We start from the raw sequence: 27,603 nt of genomic DNA, 5'->3' as shown, positions 1-27,603 counted from the left end.
ATGATAAGTCTTGAATTATTTGATTCAAGACCCCTTAATTTACGTTTGTTATACCTAGGTTGTGTTGTATATATAACGTTTTGTTGTAATTTTGTGTTATGTTTTATTTGCAGGTCTTAGTTGAAATATAGTTCAAAACACTTGAATTATACCTGAAAATACATCAATGGCAATTTGGTCATTTCTAGAGTTAAAGGTTGATCATAAAAAGATGAAAATCGTTTAAGGCAATTCGATCGATCAATTATTTGTACAGTCAATAATTAGATTGATCGACTTTCAGTCGAACCAACTTCGATCAATCGAGATGCGATCAATTGATTCTTAAAGCATCATAAAATCGATCGATCGAAATTCGATAGATCGACTTCGCGTCTTCCAGAAGGTCCAGATATTTTCAAATCTTTGTGTGATCAAAATCAAAAGTTGAGTTCAATGGATAGAAATGGACGTCAACCAGCTCTAAATACTTGTCTATAATTAATTATTGTAATCTTTTTGTAAATCAAATTCTCTATAAATATGAGGATTGAGATTTAGGTTTAGTTTATGCATCTTTTGGGGGTTTCGGATTTTCTCAGGTGTATTACTTAGTTTCTTTGCAATTTAGTTTCCTTTGATACACGTTTTCTTGGCCAAAATCCAGAGAGCACTTTTCCTTCTTTGTTCTTCATGTTCTAGCTTAGGTTTTTAGTTTTTTTTTTTTCTTTTGTAATCCAAATTTTTAGATTTTAATATAGTTGTTTTTAATTCATTTTATTCTTGTTTCTTTCTGTTTTCCATAGAATTAATGTTTAGATTAGTTTATTTCGTATCTAGTTAAACCATTCCTTAGGGTTTTGATCAAATATTTTCCAAAAATCATGAAGTGTTATTGATTTTTTGAAATTTTCTTAATATGTTTGATGGTTGCATAAGACTAGAGGATTGCAAAACTCATACTAAAAAGTTTTGTCTTCAATATTTCAATTCACTTATTTATGAAAATGAGTTATGCTTGTCTATGAGTTTTCTTAGATTCATTAATAAAATCAACATTTTTGAAAGAGAATGATGATGTCTTGTGCAATGGTTCTATTTGACATGATGCATGTTCACTTATTAGAGTTACCTTATAGGGTATGTTAGGGAACACCGGTCATTTCACACCTTTGGTAGTCTAAAACGTTTTTCAATTGTAGTATAACTTTTATGTGGAATAGATCGGTGTGAAACTAAATACCTTATCATTGTGACATAATTAGGGTTTTCATGTATTGTGTATGCTTATTAAGATGTTTTATAAAGTAGTAATTTAGGGAGCATTAATCATCTCACACATTTTGTAGTGTAAGCGTTTTTCAATTATAGACTAATCTTTACGTGAAATTGTTTAATGTGAAACTAGGTGCTTTATCATTACGTCTTAATGAAAATATTTTCATGTCGAGGTCGTTGTAATGGTTGACGCCCATTACGCGCTCATATCATGCATGTTAGGAAGATCCATATAGACTATAAGCATTTCATTGATTTAGGATTTGATGCGATCATTACCCTAAATTTATTTTAAGTTTGTTTCATTTTCCACTTTTATTTTTTTACTTAACTCGTTGTAGTTTCAATTTTACAACTTTACTTTTGTTTTTATTGTTACATTAAGGTAAATACGTTCCTTTGAATATCCCGTTACGCAAAACAACCCTTAATCATTATGGTTTGATAGCCCTTATTATAGTATAATCGATTCGTACTATTGCGAAGTGGTTCAATATATAAATTTAAAATCCACGTACGAAGTTGTCTAGATTTGATGTACCAGTGTAAAATTGATGTAAGGTAATTTAACGTAGAAAAATAATTTCTCATGCAATATTGCAATTAGACAAGCTCGTAACAGTAACCGGAACGCGAATCTATGGCGGACGCATTCTAGATCCGATTATCTTCTGCTTCTTCGTGGTGAAGTTGTCTCAGCCGATCCGAAGCAGAAGCACTATCAAAACAAAAGACAGGGTATTATGAGTTCGTCGATCGTAGCTCCGTGCCCCTTTTGTCATCTGACTGTTCCGTCAGCAGATCTCGAGAGGTATTTCTTTCTTTCTCTCTCTCGAACACGCGCACACACTTACTTGAATGGGCTTCGTACACCTACAATAATAATATTAATTTTTCTAGTGGTTCAGTGGAGAATCTTTTACTTTCTACGATACAATCGCAGGCATGCCAACAGTCACTTTGAATGCGAAGATGAATATGAGCAGCAAAATGAACTCGCTAGGGACATGGATTTGGCCCAACAGATTTATCTTGCCCCTTATTCTCCCTCTTCTTCTTCTTCTTCAAGTCCACATCGCTTTGTAAGTTTATCTTCAGCAACTATTCTCCTTATGCTTTGTTTTGTTCCACCTTAAAAAGTCACATGATCTAGACGACTCTTGTATAAACCCTGCCTCTTATTACATCTTTTTATTAATTTATTGATTTCTAATGCATCTCTCTGTGAAGTATCTGCGAGATCCCAACTTAAATAAAATTACTCTTTGTTAATCAAGTCCAATCGCTTTATAGCATATGGCTAATGACATCTAAAAGGTTGGGTTCTGAAGGGTTGAAGTCTTGTTGTTGATCGAATGATAAAAGCATATTAGTAACGTGAGATTTGGGTATTTTCTTTTCTATTTGTTTTTTCCTTCCCTATAACTTGGATTTCCCTCTATTTATGATTAAATGGGAAGACTATCATTTGCTTTCCTCTTCATACTCACCACAACTTGTTTCCATTTTTTATCAACGCCTTTCAATCTATTGATTATTATTATTTTTTTAATTCTTGTTGATCATTCTGCAGAAAAATGTAGTGATTGTTGACATGCCGTTTGAACCCAGGTGTAATGACGTGACTAGGCGTTATGGAGAATCAAACACTGATGAAAATATCTCTTGCTTAATTGGTTTACAGATTAGGAGCACTTTTTACAAAGTTGAAGCTGGTTTGATGACTTTGTTGAAAAAATGTTTGGAATTAGAAGCTGGAAATTCAACAAGTATTTTATCAGGTTACGTCGATCATTTCCAGAGCACTGAATGTGAGGACATTGGGTGGGGTTGCGGGTGGCGAAACATTCAAATGCTTGCCTCTCACTTGCTTATGCAGAGACAAGAAGCAAGAGAGGTTTTGTTTGGCGGTTCAGGATTCGTTCCGGATATCGCCTCACTCCAGAGATGGCTTGAGATTGCTTGGGAAAAGGGTTTTGATGCACTTGGCTCTGATCATTTCAATAAAAAAATTTATGGTTCAACATATTGGATTGGAACTACTGAGTGTGCTGCTCTCTTCCGTTCTTTCGGGCTTCGGGCAAGGATAATGGATTTTGGTCCAAAGGAAGTTGAATCACTTTATCTTTCTGGTCATGGTTCAAGTCTAGGGGCACAGGTATTAAAAACAAATGACAGGGGGAAGAGGAAGGCATTTCAGGTTTATGGACCAATGGATAAGTACATTATGCGAAGCAATAAAGATGTTCCCCTAGCAGCTTCCAGAGGGCATGAAAAGTCTAGATATTCTAGTATCTCGCTTGGTAACACTTTAGAAGATGGAATTGGTGATAGTATTCTGAATAAATGTACCAGGAAAGACAAGGGTCATCAAGTCCTTATTGATTGGGTGTGGAATTATTTTTCTGATAAAAGCTTAAGCAAATCTGGCAACTCTAGTGTTATTGTCAGCGAAAAACCGTAAGTGATTAATCAAATAGTAACTGTAGCCTCATATGCAATGTTGATTAATAATGTAGGGAAACACATGGATGCATTTCATTCACACAACTTTCTTAGCATATTAAAAGGACTTGTTTCTGATTGTGTTCTAACTTTTCAATCTTATAACCAGGCCCTTGTATTTCCAACACGATGGACATTCAAGAACAATTGTTGGGGTTCAAGTCAAAATTCAACAGAATAGGATGCAGCAATACAGTCTCTTAATTTTTGACCCTGCTTATGTAATTATCTTCATATGTGTGTCCATCTATGAGCTATTTTGGTGGCTTCTATTTTGCATTTGTTATTGAATACTGTAGACTAACTGCAATACTGATAACAGCATATGGAACCCTAACTATTTAGGATTTCTGTATTGAATATTAGTGATTGATTGAGATACAATAGATATCAGCCCAACCCTAGACTTGCAGTTGTAATTGAAATTGATATTCTCTTGATGGCAAAGTGTATAACCCATGTGGTGGTTTTCTGTTTTTGGTAATCAAGACTTTCTTTCTTTTTTTTTTTTTTAATTCTTCAACTTTTAGGTCCACATTGAGGTCGACGAATTTCTACCTAATATAACATGTAAATTTCTAAGATGCCACTCAACTTAGGACAACAAAACTTTATAGCTAGACTGCAGCTAATCTTCAAAGACAGTTGCACCAGCTAGGAATGTGTTTTTATCAAGAGACTACCTTGACGGTGAAAGGATAAGCTTGAGTTCCCCAATCATGTTAGAGAGCTCCACAAGGAATAGTACCATTAGCAAACAATGGTGAAGCTCCTTAGATGCATGTCGCTCTGGACCTAAAAATGAATATACTCATGATGTTAACAACAATAGCAATTAACGAGACAAAGACATTCAATATGTTAGGCCTCCAGAAGTGTGGGAAAGGCCCTTTTGTGGCTTCATTAACATGAATTCGAAAATAAACAGTTCTGCCCGATAGTTTTCTCAGTATCCCAGGAATATCTATAATTTTGATACTTTTAGGAACTTTTCCCACTCAATCTTCATAACCTTTAGCAGTTGGAGTTCTCGCCAATGGTTGCTGAAAGGACTTTAAGTCTAAACTTTGTGTTTTCAGCATTTGATCAGAATCTCATTATGAAATTTTAAATATCTAGCGCAGTTGCAACCTTCCTGTACTTTTTGTCTGGACATATATTCTTTCAGCTTGGTGCAGGAGCTCTATAATATTTTATTTTTATTTATTATTTGTCTATTTTTTAATTGCTGAAAGTGGAAATGGTCAATTTAATTTCCAACTTTGCTTTCCATATAGTCAAGAACATGTAGCATGGGTCATTAACGTTACATTTTTCACAATTATAGAGAACAACAGCTATAGAAAGAGCCCTAAAAGAAAATGATGGGTGGCAAAAGCTTATAAAAAGAGGGGTTCACACACTGAGGAAGCTGCAATACCAGGTTATGCATCTTCAGCAAACTTTTGCCAATGGTCTTATTGTAACTTGATAGTAGACATGATATTATGTTTTTGTTTCTATTTTTTTTTTCTAAGCAATATTATGTTTTTGTTTCAGTTGTGTTATATTGATACTGGAATTGCCCGTGGGGAGGAGATGGAGCATCTTAAGAGAATAGACAGCACCTTTCTTGAATTTTAGAGGAATGTTCAATTTCTGTGGTTGTCTCAGGTACTAATTATCTATTGCATCATGTTTTTAATCTCATCCTGTTCCTTTTCTATTTTCATGACAAAATATATTACAAAGCTATTACTTAAACACCAAAAGAAAATTATAGTTTTATGGCTTATGATGCGAACCCACTAGTAACAAAACATAGAAAATGATAAATCGGCTACTTCGAGAGAGCTGTGATCTCCAATGGCTACTTCAAGGAGCCTTGACCTCCAAAAAACAGAAAACTGTATTCTAAAACAATAATCAACTCATACCTTTCTTATTGATAGTTCTCCTTTAAATAGAGAAACAAGGCCGGGTGCGTCAAACTGGTTTTCTCTGGTTTCTCCCTTTCCGAACTCGATTGGTGCTGGTTTTTGGCTGGTGGTGTTGAGGGGCTGTTCGTGGGAGTTTCGTGCTGGGGTGTATGCCGATGGGCTTTGCGTCTGGGTGGTCATCCTCGCCGGTCATTATGCTTTCTTTCTCTGGGTTGGTCTTATAAGTTCGGGTATTTCTGCGATGGAAAGGAGCTTTACGGTGGAGTCGAATGTATATATAGAGAACTAGCAAGTAGTTACATATGTTTAGGAGAGTACAATCGAAATAGGAATAGAAGACTACAATCTGATTAATCAATGTGATTTAATCAGTTACAAACAGATTTGAATTTAAACTAGGGATCTTATCACAAGCTCCTATCTTTTAGGTCTTATCTTCATCTTGAGAACTTATAGGAGTAGGAGATTTAACCGTAGAACACATATCTAGCTGAGGGCTAGATATGTCTTTAACAAAAGTAAACGGAGATATACTCCTTATTGAACTCTAGCAGGACACGAAAATATCTAAGAATTATGATCATATCATTCCCTTCCCCTTACAATTTTCTTGTCCCCAAGGAAAGATTCTAAAACTAATCTAAATGAAAACTAATCAACAATTATAAATAAAAAACTACACTGGCCATGCTCTTCACTTCATCACGTGGTTGTCCCTTTGAAGTCCAAGTGGTGCTCTTTTCCTTATGAGCAACTTCTTTTTCTTTTCTTTTCTTTCTTTTTTATTTTTATTTTTTTCCATTTCAGTTTCCTCTTTCTCCTTATAAGCCAAACAAATACGCCTTCAGTCTTTTCTCTCGCACCAGTAACAAAGCTGACTTCCAGAGGCATGGAGGTGTGGCATGGGCTGTTGACAGCGCGGAATAAGCAGAGCGGAGGAACATAGCTGGGGTCTCCTTGTGGCTTTCCTATCCTTTTTATTTATTTATTTTTTTCTCAGTACAATGCATGGGTTGTGACAGTTGGACGGGAAATTTTGATGGGCTGAGATGGGGGTTTTGATGGTGTTGTGAACATAGCTGGTGGATTGTTTCTTGGGTGGAGTTTGGAGTGGAATTTTTAGGTGGGTTAAAACCCGGTAGCTATGGATGGCTATGGTTGCTGGCTGGGGTTGGGTGGTTCGTAGGGCACTTTGGCGGTACACAACTCTCATCTTTTTCATGGTAGTGCATACCTGGTTCATAATTTCAAGAATTCTGTCATCATGTTGTTGTTGGGTCGTCATGGATCAGTGGTTGCTATAGAAAACAATCAGTCTTGCTATGATACCACTTGATGTGAACCCACTAGTAACAAAACATAGAAAATGATAAATCGGCTACTTCGAGAGAGCCGTGATCTCTAATGGCTACTTCGAGGGAGTCTTGACCTTCAAAACACAGAAAACTGTATTCTAAAACAATAATCAACTTATGTCTTTCTTATTGATAGTTCCCCTTTAAATAGAGAAATAATAGACTACCGATTACATAAGAGACTAATTAGGTCTTGACTTCTAAGACTAGGACGACTCTAGTAAGGAAAGATTCTGAATTAGAGATCTATTCCTTATTAGACTAGACTACAAAATAAATGGAGATATAATCCTTATTGAACTCTAGCACGACATGGAAAATATCTAATAAGTATGATCATATCAGCTTAGTGTAATTTTCTTTGGTATGTAAATTGTAGCCAACTTTGTGGAAGGATTAATCCATTAATTTTCTACCAAACTTTGTAGCTGGTATAATCTTGAATAAACTCCATCTGAGGATGTTATTAGGGTTGAGTGAGAACCCATCTCAACAATTTCACCTTTATCCATGACAATTATGGTGTCTGAGTTTATCACTGTGGAAAGCCTGTGTGCAACTGTAATCTGTGTGGTTCTTGACAACAAGCCACCATTGTTGTTCAGATGAAGGGACTCCAAAGCGCTCACTACAGTTCTTTCAGACTCAGCATCAAGGGCACTTGTTGCTTCATCTAGGAGCAAAATTGCAGGCCTCTTTAGTAGAGTTCTTGCAATGGCTATTCTTTGCTTTTGTCCACCTGAAAGTTGGCAGCCTTTCTCTCCAACAGTTGTATCATATCCATCAGGCAAATTACTTATAAATTCATGTATGTTTGCTTCCACTGATACCTCCAGGATTTCAGTTTCAGAAGCCGCATCGTTTCCATAGCAGATATTGTCTCTAATTGAGGAGCTAAAAAGAAGTGGCTCTTGCTGCACCAATCCTATTTGTGTCCTCAGCTTTCTCAGATTGTACTCCCTTATGTCTTTCCCATCAATGAGAATCTTTCCTTCCCTTGGATCATAAAATCTTAGCAAAAGGGCCAAAACAGAGGATTTTCCTGCTCCACTTGGCCCAACGAGAGCCACCTTTGATCCAGCTTCAATTTGTAAGCTGAAGTTATTGAGAACAGTCACTTCTGGTCTTAATGGGTAGTTAAACTTGACGTTTTGAAATTCAATTATCCCCTTGATCCTCACAAGATGTGAATTTTCCGGTGTATCTGGTTCAATTTCAGTTTTCCGGTCGAGGGTATGGAATGCAGGAGTTAGTATCCTGATGGCAGGGATGACAGTGGGGATCAGTGTCCATAACTCAGTTATTGAAGGTACTGTGAGGGAGAAAATCTGGTATGCTCTTATGCCGTTTTTAAAGGTGGCTTGCTTTCTATCAATCAGAATTATTGTGTACCACAAAGCAACAGCATGTGCAATGTTCCATAAACAAAGGGAGAAGCCTTGAATGATTCCGTACTTAATACTCTCTCTTCTGCTCTTCCTCTTTGGGATTTCCAGAAATATTCTGGCTTTCCTGATTATTTGCTCATCATGACAAAAGGATGCTATGGTTCTTATGTTGGTCGCAGATTCGGAAGTTAGGTTGATAAGTTCATGATGTGCAGAAGCTGAATCACCTGAAAATCCTTTAGCTGACTTGGCTTGAATCAGGCCACCGATGAAGTGGCAGGGCATCACAGCCCAAGCTACCAAACCCATTCTCCAGTTTACAACCATACTGACGATTGTTGCAATCAATATGGAGGAGATGCATTGTACAATAACAGACATACGATCAGCAATTATGGTTTTAACCATGGAGGTATCATTTATGATCCGTGAAGTAAGTGAACCAACATTGTTCTCAGGCTTCTCAAACCAAGCTATTTCATTGTGCAGTATGCCTGCAAAATTTTAATGCTGAGGATGTCAATTTACACTCTTGTACTCGGATGGGAGCTCATACTTCTGATAAAATAATCTGCTTAAAACTTTATTTACCAGAGAGAAAAATGTAACTTGATGAAGCAGAAATTTTGATGGGAGTACTGTATACCTGAATACAGAGCTTGTTTGAGGTTTATCATAGCCTTCTCCCCAACCATGCCAAAAAAGTAATGTTGCATGGTGTGACTGAATAATGAAAGCAATCCTATTAGAGAAAATATGATTGAATACCATCCAACTTCCCTCTTTGCATCTTTCTTGGTGTACGCTACTCCTATTGTAATGATGGAAAATCCGAAAACAGGCTTTGAGATGCCAGAGAAAGCTGCAGCAAAGGAGCCAATAACAATCTTTACAAGGTCTCTGTTTTTCAGGCCAAACCAGATTCTGAGGAATATGCTTGTATTTCTTCTTCCGCTCTGGTCTTCTTGCTTGGTAAAGTCACCAATATATTTGTTGGACTCTCTATATTCCTCCGTTTGTTCAATTTCTTGAGATGAAACCTGTTGCTTGATATTTGAAGGTTCCTCAGTGGAGTTTGCGACTCTGTCATTCAATCAACGATATAAGCAGGTTGAGTTTTTGTTCCATTTATTTCAATAACATGTCAAGAAAGGGGGCAATTGAGTGCACTAACCTCAAGTCGTGAACTGGGTTCAGGTTCTGCATGTTATATAGGTTATTGTAGACTTTGTTGGTATCTAGCAAGCTCTGGTGTGTTCCTGTCTCTGTAACTTGTCCATTTTCTACAACTGCAATGATATCTGCATTAATAATAGTAGACAGTCTGTGCGCGATCAAGATGACTGTTTTCCCCTGCATGGCTGTCTCAAGGGCGTCTTGAACCAGCTTCTCTGACTCTGAATCAAGTGCACTTGTGGCCTCGTCAAGCAAAAGAATTGGAGAATTTTTTAGAATGGCTCTTGCTATTGCGATTCTCTGTTTTTGCCCTCCTGATAACTGGACTCCCCTTTGTCCTACCTGGGCCCCAAATTAGTGTAGAATTAATACTCTCAGTGGGTGCGTGAATGGAGGATCAAGCATTTGGGGATATTATGTTATAATGACACTGCTGCTCTGAATTTGCTCTCATCTTGTTTTCATAGGTTAACAAAGCTTTACCTATTAGACGTCTCATGAGAACTAAGGTAATTGACCTGCAGTCTTGAAAGCAAAGGCTTGGTTTACATGTTTGGTTTATTTATTTATGTTTGTTCCCATAACTGAATAATCCTTATCTACAAGGTATATCTCATTAGAACCAAGGTATTTGAACTATATTCTTCAATTTAAGGCTCCTCTATCCTCCGTTTTTTTTCCCTTTTTCTTTTTCTTGTTTGATCATTTCCACAAATTTTACATTGTTATATTTGAACAATTATTAACAAGGATTAGGCACTATAATATATACTGATGTTATTTGTTGTAAGAGGTGAAGAGTAGTGCAACAAAGACGAAAAGAAAATAGACTTAAAAATATTCCTCCTTTTCTTCTTGCCTTTGGCTAGCTTTGCAATTTCAGAGCTAATGACTGTACACATCAGTTAAGATGTATGAGGCGGCTATTGAATTAAAGCAAAATATTACTATTAATGTATACATTTATTCATTTGGTTACTATTTATGGTACTGCGCAAAAATCCGAAGTGCTGTTTAAAAGTATTTTTCGTTGCAATAAGAACGGAATGGTGGATGGAGTATTTTTTTTAGGTGGATTAGAATAATGTTTAAGGAGCTCATCCTCTTTTAAATTCTTTACTTGGCCAAAAAAAAAAAAAAAGGAAGAGTGAGAGAGAGAAAAAGAATGGGATGGTAAATAAGTGATTTCCAAGGAATTGTCACCTAGAACATGGTTCCGTAGTGTGCAAAACAGGAAGGGTTGATATTATGAATTAGGATTGCGAGGCTTGTACTTTGAATGCTGAGTTGGAGACTTAGACTAGAATGTCAAACATATGGCTAATAATTGTGATACGATATGCAGTTTTGTTGAACTAATTACAGTGCTTTAAAAAATGGTGAGGTGAATGGAGAGGGGTTTGTCAGCTGACCTCTGTCAGGTACTGATTTGGAAGCTGCGATATAAAAGAGTGTGCATTTGCCATTATTGCTGAATTCTGGATTTGTTGATCATCCGCATTCATATTTCCGACTTTGATGTTATCCACGATGGTGCCAGCAAAAAGTGATGGTTCTTGGAAAACTGCTCCTATGTTTTTCCGGAGGAACTTCAAATCGAGATTCTTGATGTTGTGTTTGTCAATGAAAATCTCCCCTGGACATGCATATATATATATATATATATATATATATATATATATATATATATATATATATATATATATATATATATATATATGCACACACTTGATCATTAATTATAAACTTGCATATGCAAATATGAACTTAAACATAGAGAATTTAGATTCCATGCAATAGAGTTATCATATTACATTGCAAATAGGGCTATCCCATGTGAGAGGCTGTCTGAACCTCATTTGTTCGGACGTGCATTCCAGTAGCCTAGTCTTACTTGCTTGGACAGACAGTCCAAACAGGTAGAACCAGAAAAACCTTTCATTATTGCAGTACAATAGAAGGGATTTCCGTCCAAACAGAAGGACATAGGAGAGCTAGATGTGGCAAGCTTGTGAAACATACATATACGTACGTGTGTCAATTTATTCGCATTGAAAGCTTAATTGGGTTCTTATGAGCTTAAAGTAAAAGAAGGAAAAATGCTCAGCAACTCAGGACTCATGAGTAAGAAGCATGCACAAACCTTTTGAGGGATCATAGAATCTTGCAACTAGAGAGATGACTGTACTCTTTCCACATCCACTGCTACCCACTAAAGCCACTGTCTTTCCTGCTGGGATTGACAATGAAAAACCTTGAAGGATCAATTTCTCCTGCCGGGATGGGTAGGCAAAGTATACATCACGTATGTCAATGTTGCCATCAACCCCTTCAAGTGTCTTCGCTCCTGAACTGGAGCTTATACTTGGCTTTCTGTGAATCACTTGGAACACTTGGTTTCCCGCAGCCTTTGCCTGATTGAAGACTTGGATGTCTGGAGCAGCATAGGTAAGTGATCTGCATAATTAAAAAGAAGAAAGTTTTTAATACACCAAGTGATGGAATTTGCGGTGACTTTTTTCCTTTTTTTTTTTTTTTTTTTTTTAAATGAATGTTACTTCGATCATTACATAGCTCCGAACAGAATGCTCATCACTGCAGCTATAATATCCCCTCCTTTTGCCCTCTTGGCAGTAACTACAATGGCTCCAACCCATACGATGAGAGCCCAAGAACACAAGCTCACAGTCTGAAACATTCCTGTTCCAACGCCCTTTAGCAGTGCTTCTCCTTTGCTTAACAAAAAGTAGTGTTTGTCCATGCACTCTGAGAAAGACTTGATTGCACAGCTCTCCCCAACAAATGCATATACTGTTTTAATTTGAGATATTGTCTGTAATAGGAAAATCGGAGAGCAGAGTCAAATAATTTAGATAGTGTTTTTGCATAAATTAGATCAGGGACAGGTTCAAGATGGAGATGGTTAGCAATTAATTGTGCTTTCGAGACTCTTACTTGTTCTACCATAGACGTAGCTTCCGACTGGTAAATCATTTTGGCAACTGTAATGGTGTTCATTTTCTTTGTGTATGTGGCTCCGATTGCAAGAATTAATGGAACAACCAACAGGGTAAGCAGTGCCACTTCCCAACAGCATATAGCAGCAATCAGTATTCCAGAAAAGAAAGTTGCAAAGCATGACAGAAAATGACCCAACTGTGAGCGAGAAATTTTGTTAGCATTATATCATGACTTTGGTGAGGAATGCCCAAGTGAAGTGCATGAAACGTTTGAGCATAAATTAGTTGCATATATACCTTTTCGCCGATGGCATCTTGTATGATACTCATGTCGTTACTAATTCCACTAATGATTTTTCCACTTGTTAAATCTGTATCAAAAGCCCCAATCTCCTGGCTAAGAACTGCTCTTAGGAATGCTAATCTTAGGCGTGCTAACTGCCTTTCGCTAGCATACATCCAGCATCCAACCTCTACATATAAATCGAAAAAGTTGAGATGATCAAGGATTCAAGAGGCCAGGGGACAAAGAGATCGCGCGTTGAAAGTAAAGAAGGGTGAAAATTAAGAAAAAACACAGTAATGTTTGTTAAAACTTTATTTATTTATTTTTTATTTTCTCTCAAAACAAAAACATTAACAAACAACTTAAAACACAAAACATTCAAAACTATTTTTACCTTTATGTTAAGTCAAACACTATCAAACAAAAAACATAAAACACCTCCAAAAACACATTAACAAAATTATCAATCTGTCTACAATTTGCTATTTTCTGGTATAAACGTAAATAGATGTCGATCGTCTTGTTAAATGCATGTTGGTTAACAGATAAAATTAAGCATAATCATTGTACAATAGCACGTAAGTGCCTGAAAATGATCTCCTCGTGTATCTAAATGATTGTCGTAAATTACTAGTTTCTCTCTCCCTGATCACATTACCTTGTTAAGATCTCCTTGACTTTTTCTGTTTAACGTGAGAAGCTTAAGTCAATGAATTTCCAAAACCTTAAGCTAAGAGGTGGAATACTGTAGTTGAGTACCTTATGAAATCTTGTCCAAATTCTCATATTAAAATTTCCATTTGTATATCAACTTTGAAAGATTGGTGTGGAGGGATCGAGAAGCAGCCGATCCTCCAGGATTCTGGGATAATTTGAGGAATGATTCCATGTATATTTATATATAGTCTATTATTAATGGACATGGTATTTTCAGGCTTGTGTAGACCCTAGTGTTTTTTTAGAGGATCTAATGTTGCATGTTAATTTCCAGGACGTTCTAGTCACTATCCTAGTTGTTTTCTCCAACCACCCCCCCCCCCCCCCCCCCCCCCCCCCCCCCCCCCCCTTCCCCCTTCTCCTATGTGAGAACTAAATGTACGTGGGAGCGATATTTGGTGCAAGGGAAGAAACAAAAAAAAGAAGTTTTGATCGATTTCTCAATATATAGGTCTGCATGTATTCAGAAATTGATAATTTCTGATAGGCAACTGATCAATGGCAATTGACTTGTAAGGAAAGCTAGCTACCAAGTATTCCAGCTGGAAATGTGGCGAAGGCCATGTACCACACAAATGGAACAACCTGGACAAACAAGAACAATCCCATTAGAAGTTGTTGCAGATGTACGCGATAAGGCAGGCAGTCATATAAACACGCTTGCTTACAGTTACGGTTCTCCTCATTATTTTCAACTTATTTACGAGGAGTTAGCTAGAGAGACATAATTTTGTGTGATACCTTTTTGATGGCTTTAACCATGGCATCAGTGTCGTTGATGTTGTCTCCAAACGCATTGAGGGCTTTGCCAAGCAGCAGATATCCAATAGGTTGAGCCATGCCGTGGACAATGGAACCCAAGGTCCCCAGGGCCATCAGAGTCCAATCCAATGCATCAGCATAGCTCAGCAGCTTATAAAATGGCAAAGCTTTAGCGACCATCTCCTGCTTTTCCTCCACTTCTTCTCTCTTCTTCTCTTCTTGCACTTGCATGGGTTCTTGGGGTGGGGAAGCCATATATGCACAGTGCTGCGCATGCAAAGCGTGCACTATCTTAGGATATTTATAGGCCTCGTTGAAAACTATTAGCAAAAGGGATATATCAGGAATATGCCTTTGCAAATGGCATTCGAGAATATAGTAAGTAGGAGAAGCTGGCTTTCTCTCTTGGTTGCATCTCATTGTTTTTCTTTCAGTATTATTGAGGCTAATTTTTATTTTTTCCCAACCGGTGTATGGGTTTTGAGCGGCAGATACGTAAAGTCACTTAAAATAAGTGTAAAAGGGATCCAACTAGTTTTGACTTCAGCATAAATGCTATAAATTTAAGGAACGGCTCAGATTGTTTCAAAATCTTTATAATCAAAACGTAGTCGTTTTAAACTCAAAGTTGTCTTCTTGTGGTTTCTTGTTTGACACCGTTTAACTTGCTTCTCCACATCTCTGCAAACTTGGTTCTTCGAGCAAGCTCAACAATGGAGGTGACGCCTTAGGGGTCGAGCGAAAGACCCACGCTTAAAAGACTCAGTTCTTAGAAGACTCGTGCTTTGAAGACCCGGTGTTCGGAATACCCATTCTCAAAAGACCCACGCTCGTAATTCCCGGTGTACGGAAGATCCAGTTCAGCTTTCTTCCTCATTTATCTTTCTTCAGTCCGGTAGTCCCTTCTCGGTGTTCCAATAATCCCGCCTGGTGGTTCATGCAGCTTGCGGTTTTGGAGTTTTTGACTTTAAACCTTTTATTCTCTGCAGGCCAATGAATTTGGATTTGCTTCAGATGCTGTTGGGCAATTTGAACGGTCTCTTAGCTAGAAGGTAAGATATATGGTTGCCTTTGTATGTTTTTGCCCTTTAATTGGGCGTTGGAGCTCTCTTGGTAAAGTTGGCTGAGTTGGCGAGGAAGAAAACAACTATTGTGTGGAGAAGGAGTGGATTTTTTGTCTTTTCCTTTTATTAACCCCTGTGTTAACAAGAAGGCCTCTCCTAATTAAAGAAAAAAAAGAAGGAAGAACCAACCCTAGCCTCCTTCGTTGATCGAACAGAGAGAGACCCATTTTGTTACTCTCTATTCATCAAATACAAAATCAGAAACCCATTTATTTTCATTCTTTTTCAACAAATGCAAAGGAAATAGATAAAGAGAGAGACCCATTTTTCTTCCTCTTCATTTGCCGAAAACAGAGATAGAAAGAAACTCTTAACGTTCTCCCCTTAAAGAAACGAAACTTTCTCACACCAAGCTTCTTGTGTAGTACTTTGATGAGCACTAAGAAAAGAAAGAAATGCCAGGTGGCGAAGAAAGTTTGACCAAGATTAACAACAAGAATGATTTTGACTTTCACTTGACCCCACCAAGATTCAACCCAACCTCAGACTAATCTGGGTAAGAAGAAGAATCTTTGCCTCTGTTGCTGGGCTTTCGTCAAGAACCAGCTTGCACAGATGTGGAGAAGCAAGACGAAGAGGAAGACATTCCCACTTCCCACTGCCCTTAAACGGAGTCAAGCAAGAAACCACAAAAGAAACGTTTTCTTCAACAACTTTAAGTTAAAAACGATTGCATTTTAGTTAATTAATAGAATTTTAGAGCAATAGCCGTTCATTAGTTTACAGTATCTGTGCTAAACTACAGCCCAGATCCGTGTAGGATCAAAGAATGCCGTTACTCAATTGTTACTGTAAAAACATCTTTCAAAAAAAAAAAAAAAAAAATTGTTACTGTAAAAATAGTTCGTGACTGTGGTTCATATACTAAGCCTCATAATGAGACCGGCCCAGAGAAAGAGTGTTACTGATCCCCGGGCCCCGGCCGACCAATATATATACTTTATAGGTATTTTAAACTTGCCGATCATTTTGTCCTTTTCTAGTCGTTATCGTTGTTCTTAATTTGAACTTCCGGAACTTCAAGGGAACGTGAAGTGGAATTCCTACTAGTATAGGAAGTCCTGGTTCTATTTATCTTCCTAGCAGTAGTGAAAGTGTTAATGTTTCTTTAATATTTTAGTTTACCCATAGGAGTAGTCTTTCTATTACTACTTGTTACAGTAGTCTTCTTTTTTTTTTTTTTTTTTTTTTTTTGAGCATGTTGTTACAGTAGTCTAAGCCTAGTACTAAGAGTCTTTCTTTTACGTCTTGCATTCGTAGATTAGAATTAGTATAAATGAGGGCAATTAGGATGAGGTATTGGTAATTATTAGAGCTTATTTGTGGTTTTTTTTTTTTTTTTTTTTTTTTTTTTTTTCAGCTCTAGTTTAAACTGAGTTAATATTTCTATTTTTTGTTGTGGGTTTCCATCGTATAATCTGTACCACATATATCTTATTCTTAAGGTTTTTGTTTTTCTAAGTTTCACGCCAAAATACAGTACACATGGATTGGCTTTAGAGTAGGGTATTATTTTTTTTAGGAAAGAGTTTACATACCCCACTCCCTCAAACTACAACCAAATTTGATACTTTTTTCAAACTTTCAATTGAGGCAAAATCCTTCCAAACTATTAAAAAGTTGTAAATGGACCTCAATGTCAACAAAAAGACAAAAATGACCTTACATTTTTTTTTCAATAAAAAAAAATACTTTTATAAATTCAAAAAATAAAAAATTTAATTTTACAAAAAGATTTTTTATTTTATTTTATTATTTTTTTAACGAAATTGTTAATATCATTCCCTTTAGAATGCAATCCCAGTCCCAACAACAAAACCTGGATCTGCTCCATGGTTTCACTCTGCTCTGCTCCCCCTCTTGCTATCGCACTTGAGCCTCAGGCTCCACCACTTCGCCTCTCCTCACTGCTGATGTTACGGTTTTTGAAGTTTTGTTTCTATTTTCTGTTGTTGTTTTAGTTTATGGGTTTTAGTCTTCCTGTTCCTTTGTTATTTACTAGTTTTGTGGAAACTTTTTTGACGGGAGGCTCATACCTCCTCTTCAATGGATCCAGATCGTTAATGACAGTGCCTCTCCCTTGACAACTTCTTTCAAGTAGTTGCAGCTTTCAAGTGGGTCACATTTTTTGCTTGCTTCATATACTGCTTTATGCTGCCAATTTCTTGGCTTTTTGCTCAAGAAACATAGGACTGGGTTGTGAATGGCACCATTGGGGTCATTTATGGACCCAATACCCCTCTTGATTTTTTTGTTCCAACGTTACCATTTTTTCCGTATTGAACAGAAAAAAAGAAAGAAAAAAGGGCCGCATCCAGGATCTAGACCATGGGCAGTGTGTCACGTTTCATTATCCTTTATTTCTTGCTTTAATTAATGAGAAATTCTATTTTCTCTTAATTAATTAATTTATTATTCATTGGGAAGTGGAAAACAGTGATAGTGCATGCACTGTGTTAAGCGAGAAATATGCTGCAGTGATCTGACTTGTATGCGGTAAAGTAAATTACACCACAGATGTTGTAGTTACTTTTTTGATACTTTTGATATTTATGAATTAAAAATTTTATTTTTTAGTATTTTAAGTTTCAACTGTAATAATGGAGTAAAATGGTCTTTTACTACTTATGAAAATGAATGATTGAACAGAAATAATAAATACCTGATTTTATATATATTATTTTATATTTTATCAAATAACCCCTTCTATATTTTATTAAATATCTGTTTTTAAATTTAATTATAGATAATATTTAAAAACCTTAATTGTCTTAATCCTACCCTATAACTACCTCTCATAGTCGCCGCTCTTATTTTCACTTCAAAATATTTTCAAGTCGTCTCTCTCAATTGTGAATTGTGCAAGGTATGGACGAATGACCTTTTTACTCATCTTTGCCTTTTTGTCTTTAATCTATGTAGCAGGCATAAGGTATACCTTTTTTTTTTTTTTTTTCACCAGCTATTTTAAGAGTGAGTGGAACACTACATTGTTTTGCATGTTGTCGTTTTCTCTCTGGGCCACCCCTTTGGGGGTGCCTGGGTACCCCCACCCCCAACCAATGAGGGTGGCCGCGGGCCACCCATGCCACCCCTGGGGTGGCGCGCGGCCACCCCTGGATCTTAAAGGGGTGGCCCGAAGGCCACCCCCATTGGCTTGCTTCCCGTTTTTCGTTTTTCTTTTTTCTTTTCTTTTTTTTTTTTGTTTTTTTTTTTAAAAAAAATAAGTATTTTTATTTATTTTTTAATAAATTTTTATTTTTTTATTAAGATGGACACGTGTCGTTGACGTGTAGAACTAATAAATTTCGTCAAAATGGTGGACGAAAAATTGGCCCACGGAGTAAAACGTAATTATTGCATAGCACATGGACCTCCCATGAACTTAACCATAAGGAGTGAAAAATAATTATGGCATACCACAGGGACCAACGATGCAATTATTCATTTTATTTTGTTGTCTTCCTTTTCTTTCTTTTTTTAGTCGATGTACTCTAGCAGTCAACTGAATATTTTTGTCTGCGTCTTTCTTTTTGGGTCTGAACCATAGCACCATCCTCTCATCCATTTCATCTATTTTAAGTCTTTATTTTTGCGGCCCATACCTGAATTATTGCTTGTTTCTTTATTTTATTTCCCTTACAATTGTTGCACAGTAGCCGGTTTTATCAAACTTGTAGCATGCATTAATTGGTGAGAAATGCTAGAAATGCATCCCTCATCCTCCCTTTGTCTCCCCCTCTTCTTTTAAAAAATTGATTTTAAGGAAAAAGTTATCTCTGATGTCACATCAGAGACAAATTTTTCCTTAAAACTAATTTTTTTATTATAAAAAGAGGATGAGGGGATGAGGGGATGAGGGGTGCATGTGTAGCAAAGCTCATTGTTTGCTTTTCTCTTCTTTCTTGGGTTGTACCAGCTGAATACTACTCAAAGAAAAATACCCTTTGTTTGTCTTTCTTTCTCCTCTCTTCTTCTATTCTCTGTGTACAAGTTATGAACTGCTTTTGTTTCCTCTGCTTCTCTACCCTAACGATTGCCGCTTTCCATCGCATAATTGTATTAAATTTTGCGTTGTCTTAAATCTGCTTCACAGGAAAACAAAACAGTTTTAATTCAAGTGTTTTTGATATTCTTAAAAATGATATTCTTGAAATCAACGATTTTGAGAAAAACCTTAGTTTTAAAAGACTTTTCAATTATAAAAAATTACTTATATTATTCCCGAGATGAGAAGTCTATTACTTTCTGATAGTAATGAAAAGAGAAGTGTAAAAATCTTCCCACACGTTGCTTCAAGAGTTACCAAGTATAGAGAAAAGAATAAGAATAATTATGAAAATGAAAAAGATTTTTTTATAAATGAGGAACGTATGTGGACGAGACTAGTATTTTGGCCCTAGAGATATTCACAGAAGCTTAAGCTCGGTACCGTTGCTTGGATGGAAGCGCAACCGCTGAACGATTTTGAGAAGGCAATAATTCATCCCTAGGTCATGCTAAGTGCACTTTAATTAATTAGCTGACAAGGCAGGCCTGTGACCACAGTTTACCTGCCTGGGTCGCATTGACCGCGCAACCAGAGTACACAGGGCGCAATAGTGTACATGGGCCCCAAATATGAGGAGCTTTATTTATCAACCAGTAATTTATGCTTTAAGCAAAATGTAGAACTTATATTTTGTATCTTGGAAATTTAGATTTCAAGTGTGCTTTAATAATTATTTTGAAGAAAATGAATTTAATTCAACAATTTTGATGGTTAAGGGTTACCTTACTAGGCATTTCTCGCTCACCCTTATTTTCTTTTTGTTTTCAGGCTATGAGCAGGGAGGCCTAAGCGGCCGGAATGAGATCTAGGCTAGCATTAGGACATTGCATTTCATTTACCTTAATAAATGCGCTAGCACGATAAATTTAGTTTTACTTTGAATTTTCATTTGTTGTATTGAACTTAATTATTCTTTTTGAAATACTCGTTTTCGTATTTATTAAAGCTTTGAGTTTAAAATTATTTTTCTAGTAATTTATGCAATTTAGCATATTAGCTAGATTATTTGGCAGACCTTATGAATCTTTGTAGTTTTGTGTAAGAAAATGGATAAACCTAACCCTAGCGGTTTTGGGGTGTTACACAAATGGTACTTGAGTTTTGGAAAAAGACGAATTTCGTACCTTCGTCTATTTTTTCCGTCCAAAATTTAACGGACTGCCATGTGTCTACTCTAAGATGTTGACACGTGCCACATTCTAAAAAGAGTTAAAAAACAGAAAATAAAATATTTAAAAATTAATAAATATAAAAAATATTAAAACTTAAATATATATATATATTAAAAACTATTTTTTTTTAAAAAAAAAATGAAAAAAATAAAGAGGGGTAGCTATTGGCTAAAGAAAAAAAAAAGTGAGGGTGGCCGAACCACCCTCATGGCCACCCCTAAAGGCCAAAACTCTCTAAATTAAAAAAGAAACAAGAAATGAGGGTTTTAGCCTTTGGGATGGCCGAACCACCCCCAAGGGCCAAAACCCTTTAAAAGAAAAAATAAAATAAAATTGTAAGGGTTTTGGCCATTGGGGGTGGTCAAACCACCCCCGTGACCCATGGAAGTAGTTCTGCCACCCTCAAGGGCCAAAACCCTCACTTCTATTTTTTTTTTTTGGACTATGGGAGGTGGCTTAGCCTCCCCCTTGGAGCCCAAAGGACTTTTTTTTTTTTTTTTTTTTTTTTAAAACAAAAAAAATTTAAAAATTTAATTTTTTTAAAATAAAGTTTTAATATTTTTATTAATTTTTAAACATTTATATTTTTTACTTTTAATTTTTTTTTTAGATTGTGCTACGTGTCAACACTTTAGAGTAGACACGTGGCAGTCTGTTAAATTTTAGACTGAAAAATAAACAGATATACCAAATCTATATTTTTTCAAAATTCAAGCACTATCTATGAAACAAATTAAAATTGGATACCAAAAAATAAAAATTTCAATCCACAAATATCAAAAAGGCATTTGACCCTAAGAAAAAAGAAAAAAAGAAAAAGAGAACACTTTCAGTTCTCTCATCGTCTTTCTTTGTCTCTGCAACTGCAATGGCATTCCACAGATGACAGACCCATAAAGCCCACACCAAAACCAACTAACCAAGATGCCTAATACTTGTTAATCGTTAGCTTTTCCTACATTTTTGTCAACAATCAAACAGACCACAAACTCCAACACCGTCAGACCGTCCCCTCCCTACTTCTCAATGAGGGATCAGAACCACCATCAGCCGCAAAAGCGACAAGACCAGAAGATCTTCCAGCTCCTCACCAATAATTACACTCCCATCACCACTATTTTTTTTTTTTTTTGATGAAAGATCACCACTAATTACCAAGCTAGTAATCCTAGTTTACATCCTCAAACTCCTAATTTCTCCTTTCAGGCAAATCTAAACCCCGGTTATTTGCACCAAGGCTATGGCTTTGGAGTCGCCGAACAGGGTATTTTAAGTGCGGTTGCAACCAAGAGCGGAACATCTGGCTTAGAAAGGCAGTGCAAGGTGGAGCAGTTCTCATCTAATCAGTCCATGGTCAGCTGCTCGCGGGACACCGGAGTTAGCACTGACATGAAAGCCGAGATTTAGTCTGTTGTTTCAAAGCAAGATGTAGGAAGCAACTGGTTTTAGTTTGGGCTTTATGAGTTTGTCATCTGTGGAATGCCATTGCAGTTGGAGACAAAGAAAGAAGATGAGAGAACTAAAAGTGTTCTTTTTTCTTTTTTCTTAAAACGACGTAGTGTTCTTTTTAACTTTCTTTTTTCTTAAAACGATGTAGTTTTTAAACTACAGCATCTATGTGACAGTTTACACTACCGCATAGAATCCGGATTTTCAACTACCTACAATTTTTTGGTTTTTTTGAAAAGTTTAGTTATCTGCTCAAACTATTTTCAAATTTATAATATCCCTTCAAAGTTCAAATTATTAAAAATTGTCAATATTTTTTAATGACGAAAATATTCTTAATAAAATAATAATAAAAAAATCAGAAAAGAAATATATAAAAATTAAGGGTGGCCAAATTTACAAGTTTTCGTTTTTTTTTTAAAAAGAAATTAAATTTTTTCATTTTTTTTTAATTTTAAATTTTCGTTAAAAATAATAAATTTTCGTTTTTTTTAAAAATAAAAAATAAAAAAAATTCCTTTTGAATTTATAGGGGTATTTTTGTTTTATTGAAAAAATTATAAGGTTAATTTTTTTTATTGGCCTTAAAAAAAACATAATTTAGAGAGACATAAGAAAACATAATTGTAGTGCCTCAGATTTTAAACCCTAAAATAGAGTGTCTTAAATTAGAATTTAAGACTAAATAATTAATTAGCGCTCGATCTACTCAATACTCTTCAATTTTCTTTTACACCTCTTAGGCCGATTTCAATAGATTAATTGGCATAATATTATTAATGTAATAATTTTATTAATATATAATATTATTGTGTGATATTTATTTTGTATAAATATTATTATTGATGTATAACATTATTGGTTTTACTTCCATGAGTTATTAAAATAATAACTCATGTTCATTTTTAATTTACATAGACCAAGTCCGGTTCATGTTTAGGCACTCATTTTAGTTTTCATTTCTACACATGATTAGAAACCCAGCCCAGTCCACGTTAAAACAACTGAAGCTCATTTCGTGCTACTGTTCTACATGTGCAAAAAATGGCCCAATCAGCAGAAAAGAGAAATGTAGGAGAGCTCAGTTACAAGAAGATTAATGCTACGTCATGACCTAAATATTCTTTAGAAGTTGTCATGACCTAAATATTCTTTAGAAGTTGATAAGAGAATCATATCAATTGCAGATTTTCTTTCACCTACGAATCAACTCATAGGACGCTTGTCATTACCCCAACCTTTGATCAAGAGTTACTCGATGGAAATTCAGCCGTCCAAGCTAAGTGCAAACCCCCTTTCATGCACGTCATACCCAGCACACTCCCACAGCTCATAGGACGCTTGTCATTACCCCAACCTTTGATCAAGAGTTACTCGATGGAAATTCAGCCGTCCAAGCTAAGTGCAAACCCCCTTTCATGCACGTCATACCCAGCACACTCCCACAGCTCATCAACAACGTGCTGCCTTTTTCACCGAACACCTAGTCGTTGATCAGTTCTAGCTGCAAGTGATCTCAATCCTTGAGGTAGTCTATAAATAAAGAGGTCCCTTCATCCGTTCACACATATTTATTCTTCTCTCTGTTTTTTCTATTTGCTGCAACTCTCCTCTCTTCGCTCAATTCTCTCATTCTCTCTGTTTTTCCTCTCTACATCTCTCTTTTCTGCAACATCTCTCAGTCTTTGTTGCAAAGAAACTAGGGGTGTGCATGGGGCGGGGCGGGGCAGGGCAAGGCAGGGCGGTTTTCCTCCCTTTTTGGCCTCGCCCCGCGCACATGCGGGTTGGGTATAGAGGACCCGTAAATCTCAACGAATTTAAAGTATCCGTGCGGGGCGGATCTAAACGGGGAGGGGGCTCGCGGGGTGGGCGCGGGTTAAATAGAGTGGCAATTATGTAATTTTTTTATTGAATTTTAAAACTATAAAACTAAAGAAATATTGGCTTTTGCTGTTATAAAAAAAATAAATTTACTCTTTTTGTATATAGAAACCTGATTAACCATGTAAAGTGTAAACTAAACTAAAAGTTTAAAAGCCCATTTCAATAATTAAACATTGTTTTTAATTAAATCAGCAGTTCAGCACTCACTACTCAGTAGTATAAATGTAGGTAAACAGATTTTTTTTTTTCTCAGTAAATGTAAATCAACATTCAGAGTTAATAATATAATTAACAAATCAATAATTCTAACAAAATCTTCAGCATCCACTTAATGAAATCAACATATTACAACTTCAGCATCCACTTAATGAAATAAACAGATTACAATTTCAGCATCCACCTAGTGAAATGATTGAAATCATCAGATTACAAATTTACAATTTCAGCATCCACTTAATGAAATCAACAGATTAAAATTTCAGCATCCACCTAATGAAATAAAAAAAACTGAATCTTGATATATATACATCACTAGATTCACTACAAGAAATATTAATAATTCTAACATTAAATCTTCAGCATCTATCAAACTAAATCCTAATTAAAACATACACAAACATAAACATAACAAGCAAAAGCAACCCACCTCCCACCCAAACAAGCAACAGCCAAGCTAACTAGGCAGTAGCAAAGACAAACAAATTCATCAGGCAGCCACTAGCCAGGCAATAGTAGCAGCACACATAAAACCTTAAGTTACAGATCCAGCAGTAAAATTGTAAAACACAAACAAACCAAGCTAGTAGGCTAGTAGCACACATTAACACATAAAACTTAAGTTACATTAAAAACAAAGTAAAAGATAATAGCAGAATAAAAAAGGCAACTTCAATCTTCAATCTTCACGTCACTGATCCTCCTCAAGCAACATATTGATTTTCTTTAAAGTTATTTCTACAAAGAATGAAAAAAAAAAGACTTACATTCTCAATTGAAACCGATAATTAGAATTTGTAAATACTAAATATCAAAATAAATTAAGAAGTGAATATTGAATAACAGAAATCTTACCTGAATCGAGCTATAACTTTCAGGATCTTCAACCATCTCTGTGTCACAACCATTGCCATTGCTCAAGGGTTTTGATCTTAACCAATTTTGTGCACATACCAATGCTTCAACTGTTTTGGAGGCCAATGAACTTCGAAAAGGATCCAACACACGCCCTCCAGTGCTAAACGTCGACTCTGAAGCAACTGTAGTAATGGGAATGGCCAACATAATACGTGCTATCTTGGCAAGTACTGGAAATTTGGATGAGTTCACCTTCCATCAATTTAAAATATCAAAATTCACATTTGGTTTTTCAACATCTTCCATCAAATACCGATCTATCTCCGATTTATTATGAACATCACTTTTTGAAGTTAAGTACTTATGAAACTTGTTCATGAAGTGAAGTGAAAGGTTATCAGTTTCTTCTATCATTGAGGAACCTTTAGGGCATGCATATACACTACCATGTTCAACTTAAGATGAAGTCTCTCCAGCATCGAAGTGATCATATAATTTTTGAAGGTAGTGCTTCAATTTTTTCACCATATTAGTACATTGCTCCTCATTAAGAACATCCTTTAACCAAAATTTCAATGACCCCAATTTGGTTCGTGGATCAAGTATGACAGCAACAAACATAAACACATTAACCTTATCTAAATCCCTCCAATACTTATTATACTTCATCATCATTCTCTCCGCCATAAAACTCAATACATAATCACTACTATCACAATACAATTGTATATGCATTTGAATGCCACAAATTTCTTGCCAATACATATTAGAAGTCACATACAAAGACCCTGAAAGTCGCAATGTGGCATCATAAAAAAGTTTGAGAAACTTGAGAAAAGTCCTAATACGATCCCAGTCATCATAATTAGGAGGCCCCAAACCTTTTTTAGCATTCTTTTCCTCAGTCAACAAAAGAACATAATTCCCATCATACTCTTCCAAAAGATCAGAAGCACTCTGACATTTTTCAGCACCTTCTAATATCTTAGAGGTGGAGTTCCATCTAGTTGGAACATCAAGACACAATAAACCCTTGAAAGCAATTTTTTTCCTTTCCATACAATATTTGAAGTTCTCAAATCTTTGGAGAGAAGACTTCACATATTTCACTGCACTTTTAACCTTCACAATGGACTCATCAATCTCTTTCAAACCATCAGACACTATAAGATTTAAAATATGTGTACACCACCTCACATGCATAAATTGATTCTCCAATATGGCACCAATCCTATGAGCCGTTCTCTTCCTCAAGTATTCCAAAGCTGTATCATTAGAAGAAGCATTGTCAACCGTGATAGTGAAAATGTTACTAATACCTCACTCAAGCATACACGACTCAATCTTTTGCCCAATGGTCTCACCTTGGTGATTATGAAGTAAACAAAAATTCAAAATTCTTTTGAGCAAGTTCCAATTACTATCAATAAAATGAGCAGTGATGCACATGTAATTCAGGTTCTGTATCGAAGTCTAACTATCAGTAGTAAGATAAACCCGAGTATCGGATGTCAAGAACATTGCCCTCAATTTTTCCTTCTCAGATATATAGAGCCTAACATAAATTCTCATCATAGTATAACGGGAAGGAATTGAATACCTAAGTTCCACTGTCTTCATGAAGTCCTGAAACCCTTCACCTTCCACAAATCTAAATGGTAACTCATCCACAATAATAATCTTTGAAATTGATTCTCTTATTTTTGTAGCATTATACTTGGTAAAAACAAGATTACCACATGTCCCTTCGCCCACTACCCCTTGTCCTTCCCTCTTAGCCTCAAAACTCAACTTTGTTCGGGACTTATCAAACCTACCAAGATATTTTTTGCAGCTTTTCCTGATATGTTGTAGCATGGATGAGGTACCGTGGTTTCTAGGGTGACAACTAAACAATGTCTTACAATAATTACATTGTGATTTAGGATCCTTGGGATCACTCTCCTCTAACTTAGTAAAATGTTCCCAAACCTTTGATGTTTGCTCAGATTTCTTAGGTTTATGTGGGAGAGCTGAACTAGGATTTTGAGAGTCAACAGTTCCTGTAGATCCAACCCCAACCCCAACACAATCAACATTATCATTCAACATGGGAGGCATGGTACTATCCAAAAGACTAGGTGCAGATGATGCAGAACTAGAACCAATAGTATTATGACAACCAGTTGAATTATCATCCATGACTTGAGTCTACAACTCTACATTAAGTGGGAAAAAAAAACATAATCAACAGCAAGCTAAACATAATTAAGCTAAACTTTTATAATCTTATTTAAGAGATTCAAAACAACAAGTTAAACATAATTATTGATTAAGCTGAACTTTAAATCATACCAAACAAAGTTATGGACTTGAACTTGTAAAAAACACTATTTAGACCAACAAAGGCAGCAATATAAAAATTAACAACAAGCTAAACATAATTATTAATTAAGTTGAACTTTAAATCAAATTACTTATAAAAAAAATAGATCGACCTTTATGTCCATTTTTCTAGGAAATGGTTTCTAGATAAACATAGGTG

General features: G+C 35.9%; 2 protein-coding genes across 12 annotated transcripts; one reads left to right on the top strand and one right to left on the bottom strand.

Moving 5' to 3' along the window:
• The first annotated feature begins 1,824 nt into the window (after nt 1-1,824).
• LOC133866018 (uncharacterized) lies at nt 1,825-13,081 on the top strand. Of its 11 annotated transcripts, XR_009899853.1 has the most exons (9): nt 1,825-2,068; nt 2,201-2,339; nt 2,831-3,717; nt 3,872-3,983; nt 5,090-5,185; nt 5,302-5,415; nt 7,642-9,396; nt 9,485-9,534; nt 9,622-10,269. XR_009899853.1 is itself a non-coding variant. In XM_062302577.1 (7 exons), exons 1-6 carry the CDS (start codon nt 2,001-2,003, stop codon nt 5,383-5,385), a joined length of 1,386 nt encoding a protein of 461 aa, XP_062158561.1. In that variant the 5' UTR covers nt 1,825-2,000; the 3' UTR covers nt 5,386-5,415; nt 12,649-13,081. The 11 variants fall into 11 exon arrangements, 8 of the variants coding, with proteins under 8 accessions (XP_062158561.1, XP_062158560.1, XP_062158563.1 ...); XR_009899851.1 differs by having other exon boundaries at nt 9,485-10,269; XR_009899852.1 differs by having other exon boundaries at nt 7,642-9,534.
• On the bottom strand, nt 7,441-27,260 carry LOC133865567 (ABC transporter B family member 19-like). Its single transcript, XM_062301984.1, has 15 exons — nt 26,993-27,260; nt 25,605-26,344; nt 25,077-25,331; nt 15,931-16,052; nt 14,305-14,677; nt 14,094-14,148; nt 12,858-13,033; nt 12,556-12,756; nt 12,171-12,433; nt 11,744-12,057; nt 11,013-11,170; nt 9,599-9,942; nt 9,193-9,507; nt 9,071-9,147; nt 7,441-8,918 (listed from the first exon to the last, which is right to left on the bottom strand). Exons 1-15 carry the CDS (start codon nt 27,258-27,260, stop codon nt 7,441-7,443), a joined length of 5,139 nt encoding a protein of 1,712 aa, XP_062157968.1.
• Between the last annotated feature and the right edge of the window lie 343 nt (nt 27,261-27,603).

Source organism: Alnus glutinosa, chromosome 4, assembly GCF_958979055.1.
Source record: "Alnus glutinosa chromosome 4, dhAlnGlut1.1, whole genome shotgun sequence".
NCBI classification, from domain to species: Eukaryota; Viridiplantae; Streptophyta; class Magnoliopsida; order Fagales; family Betulaceae; genus Alnus; species Alnus glutinosa.
This window is presented reverse-complemented; position numbering and strand designations above follow the sequence as displayed.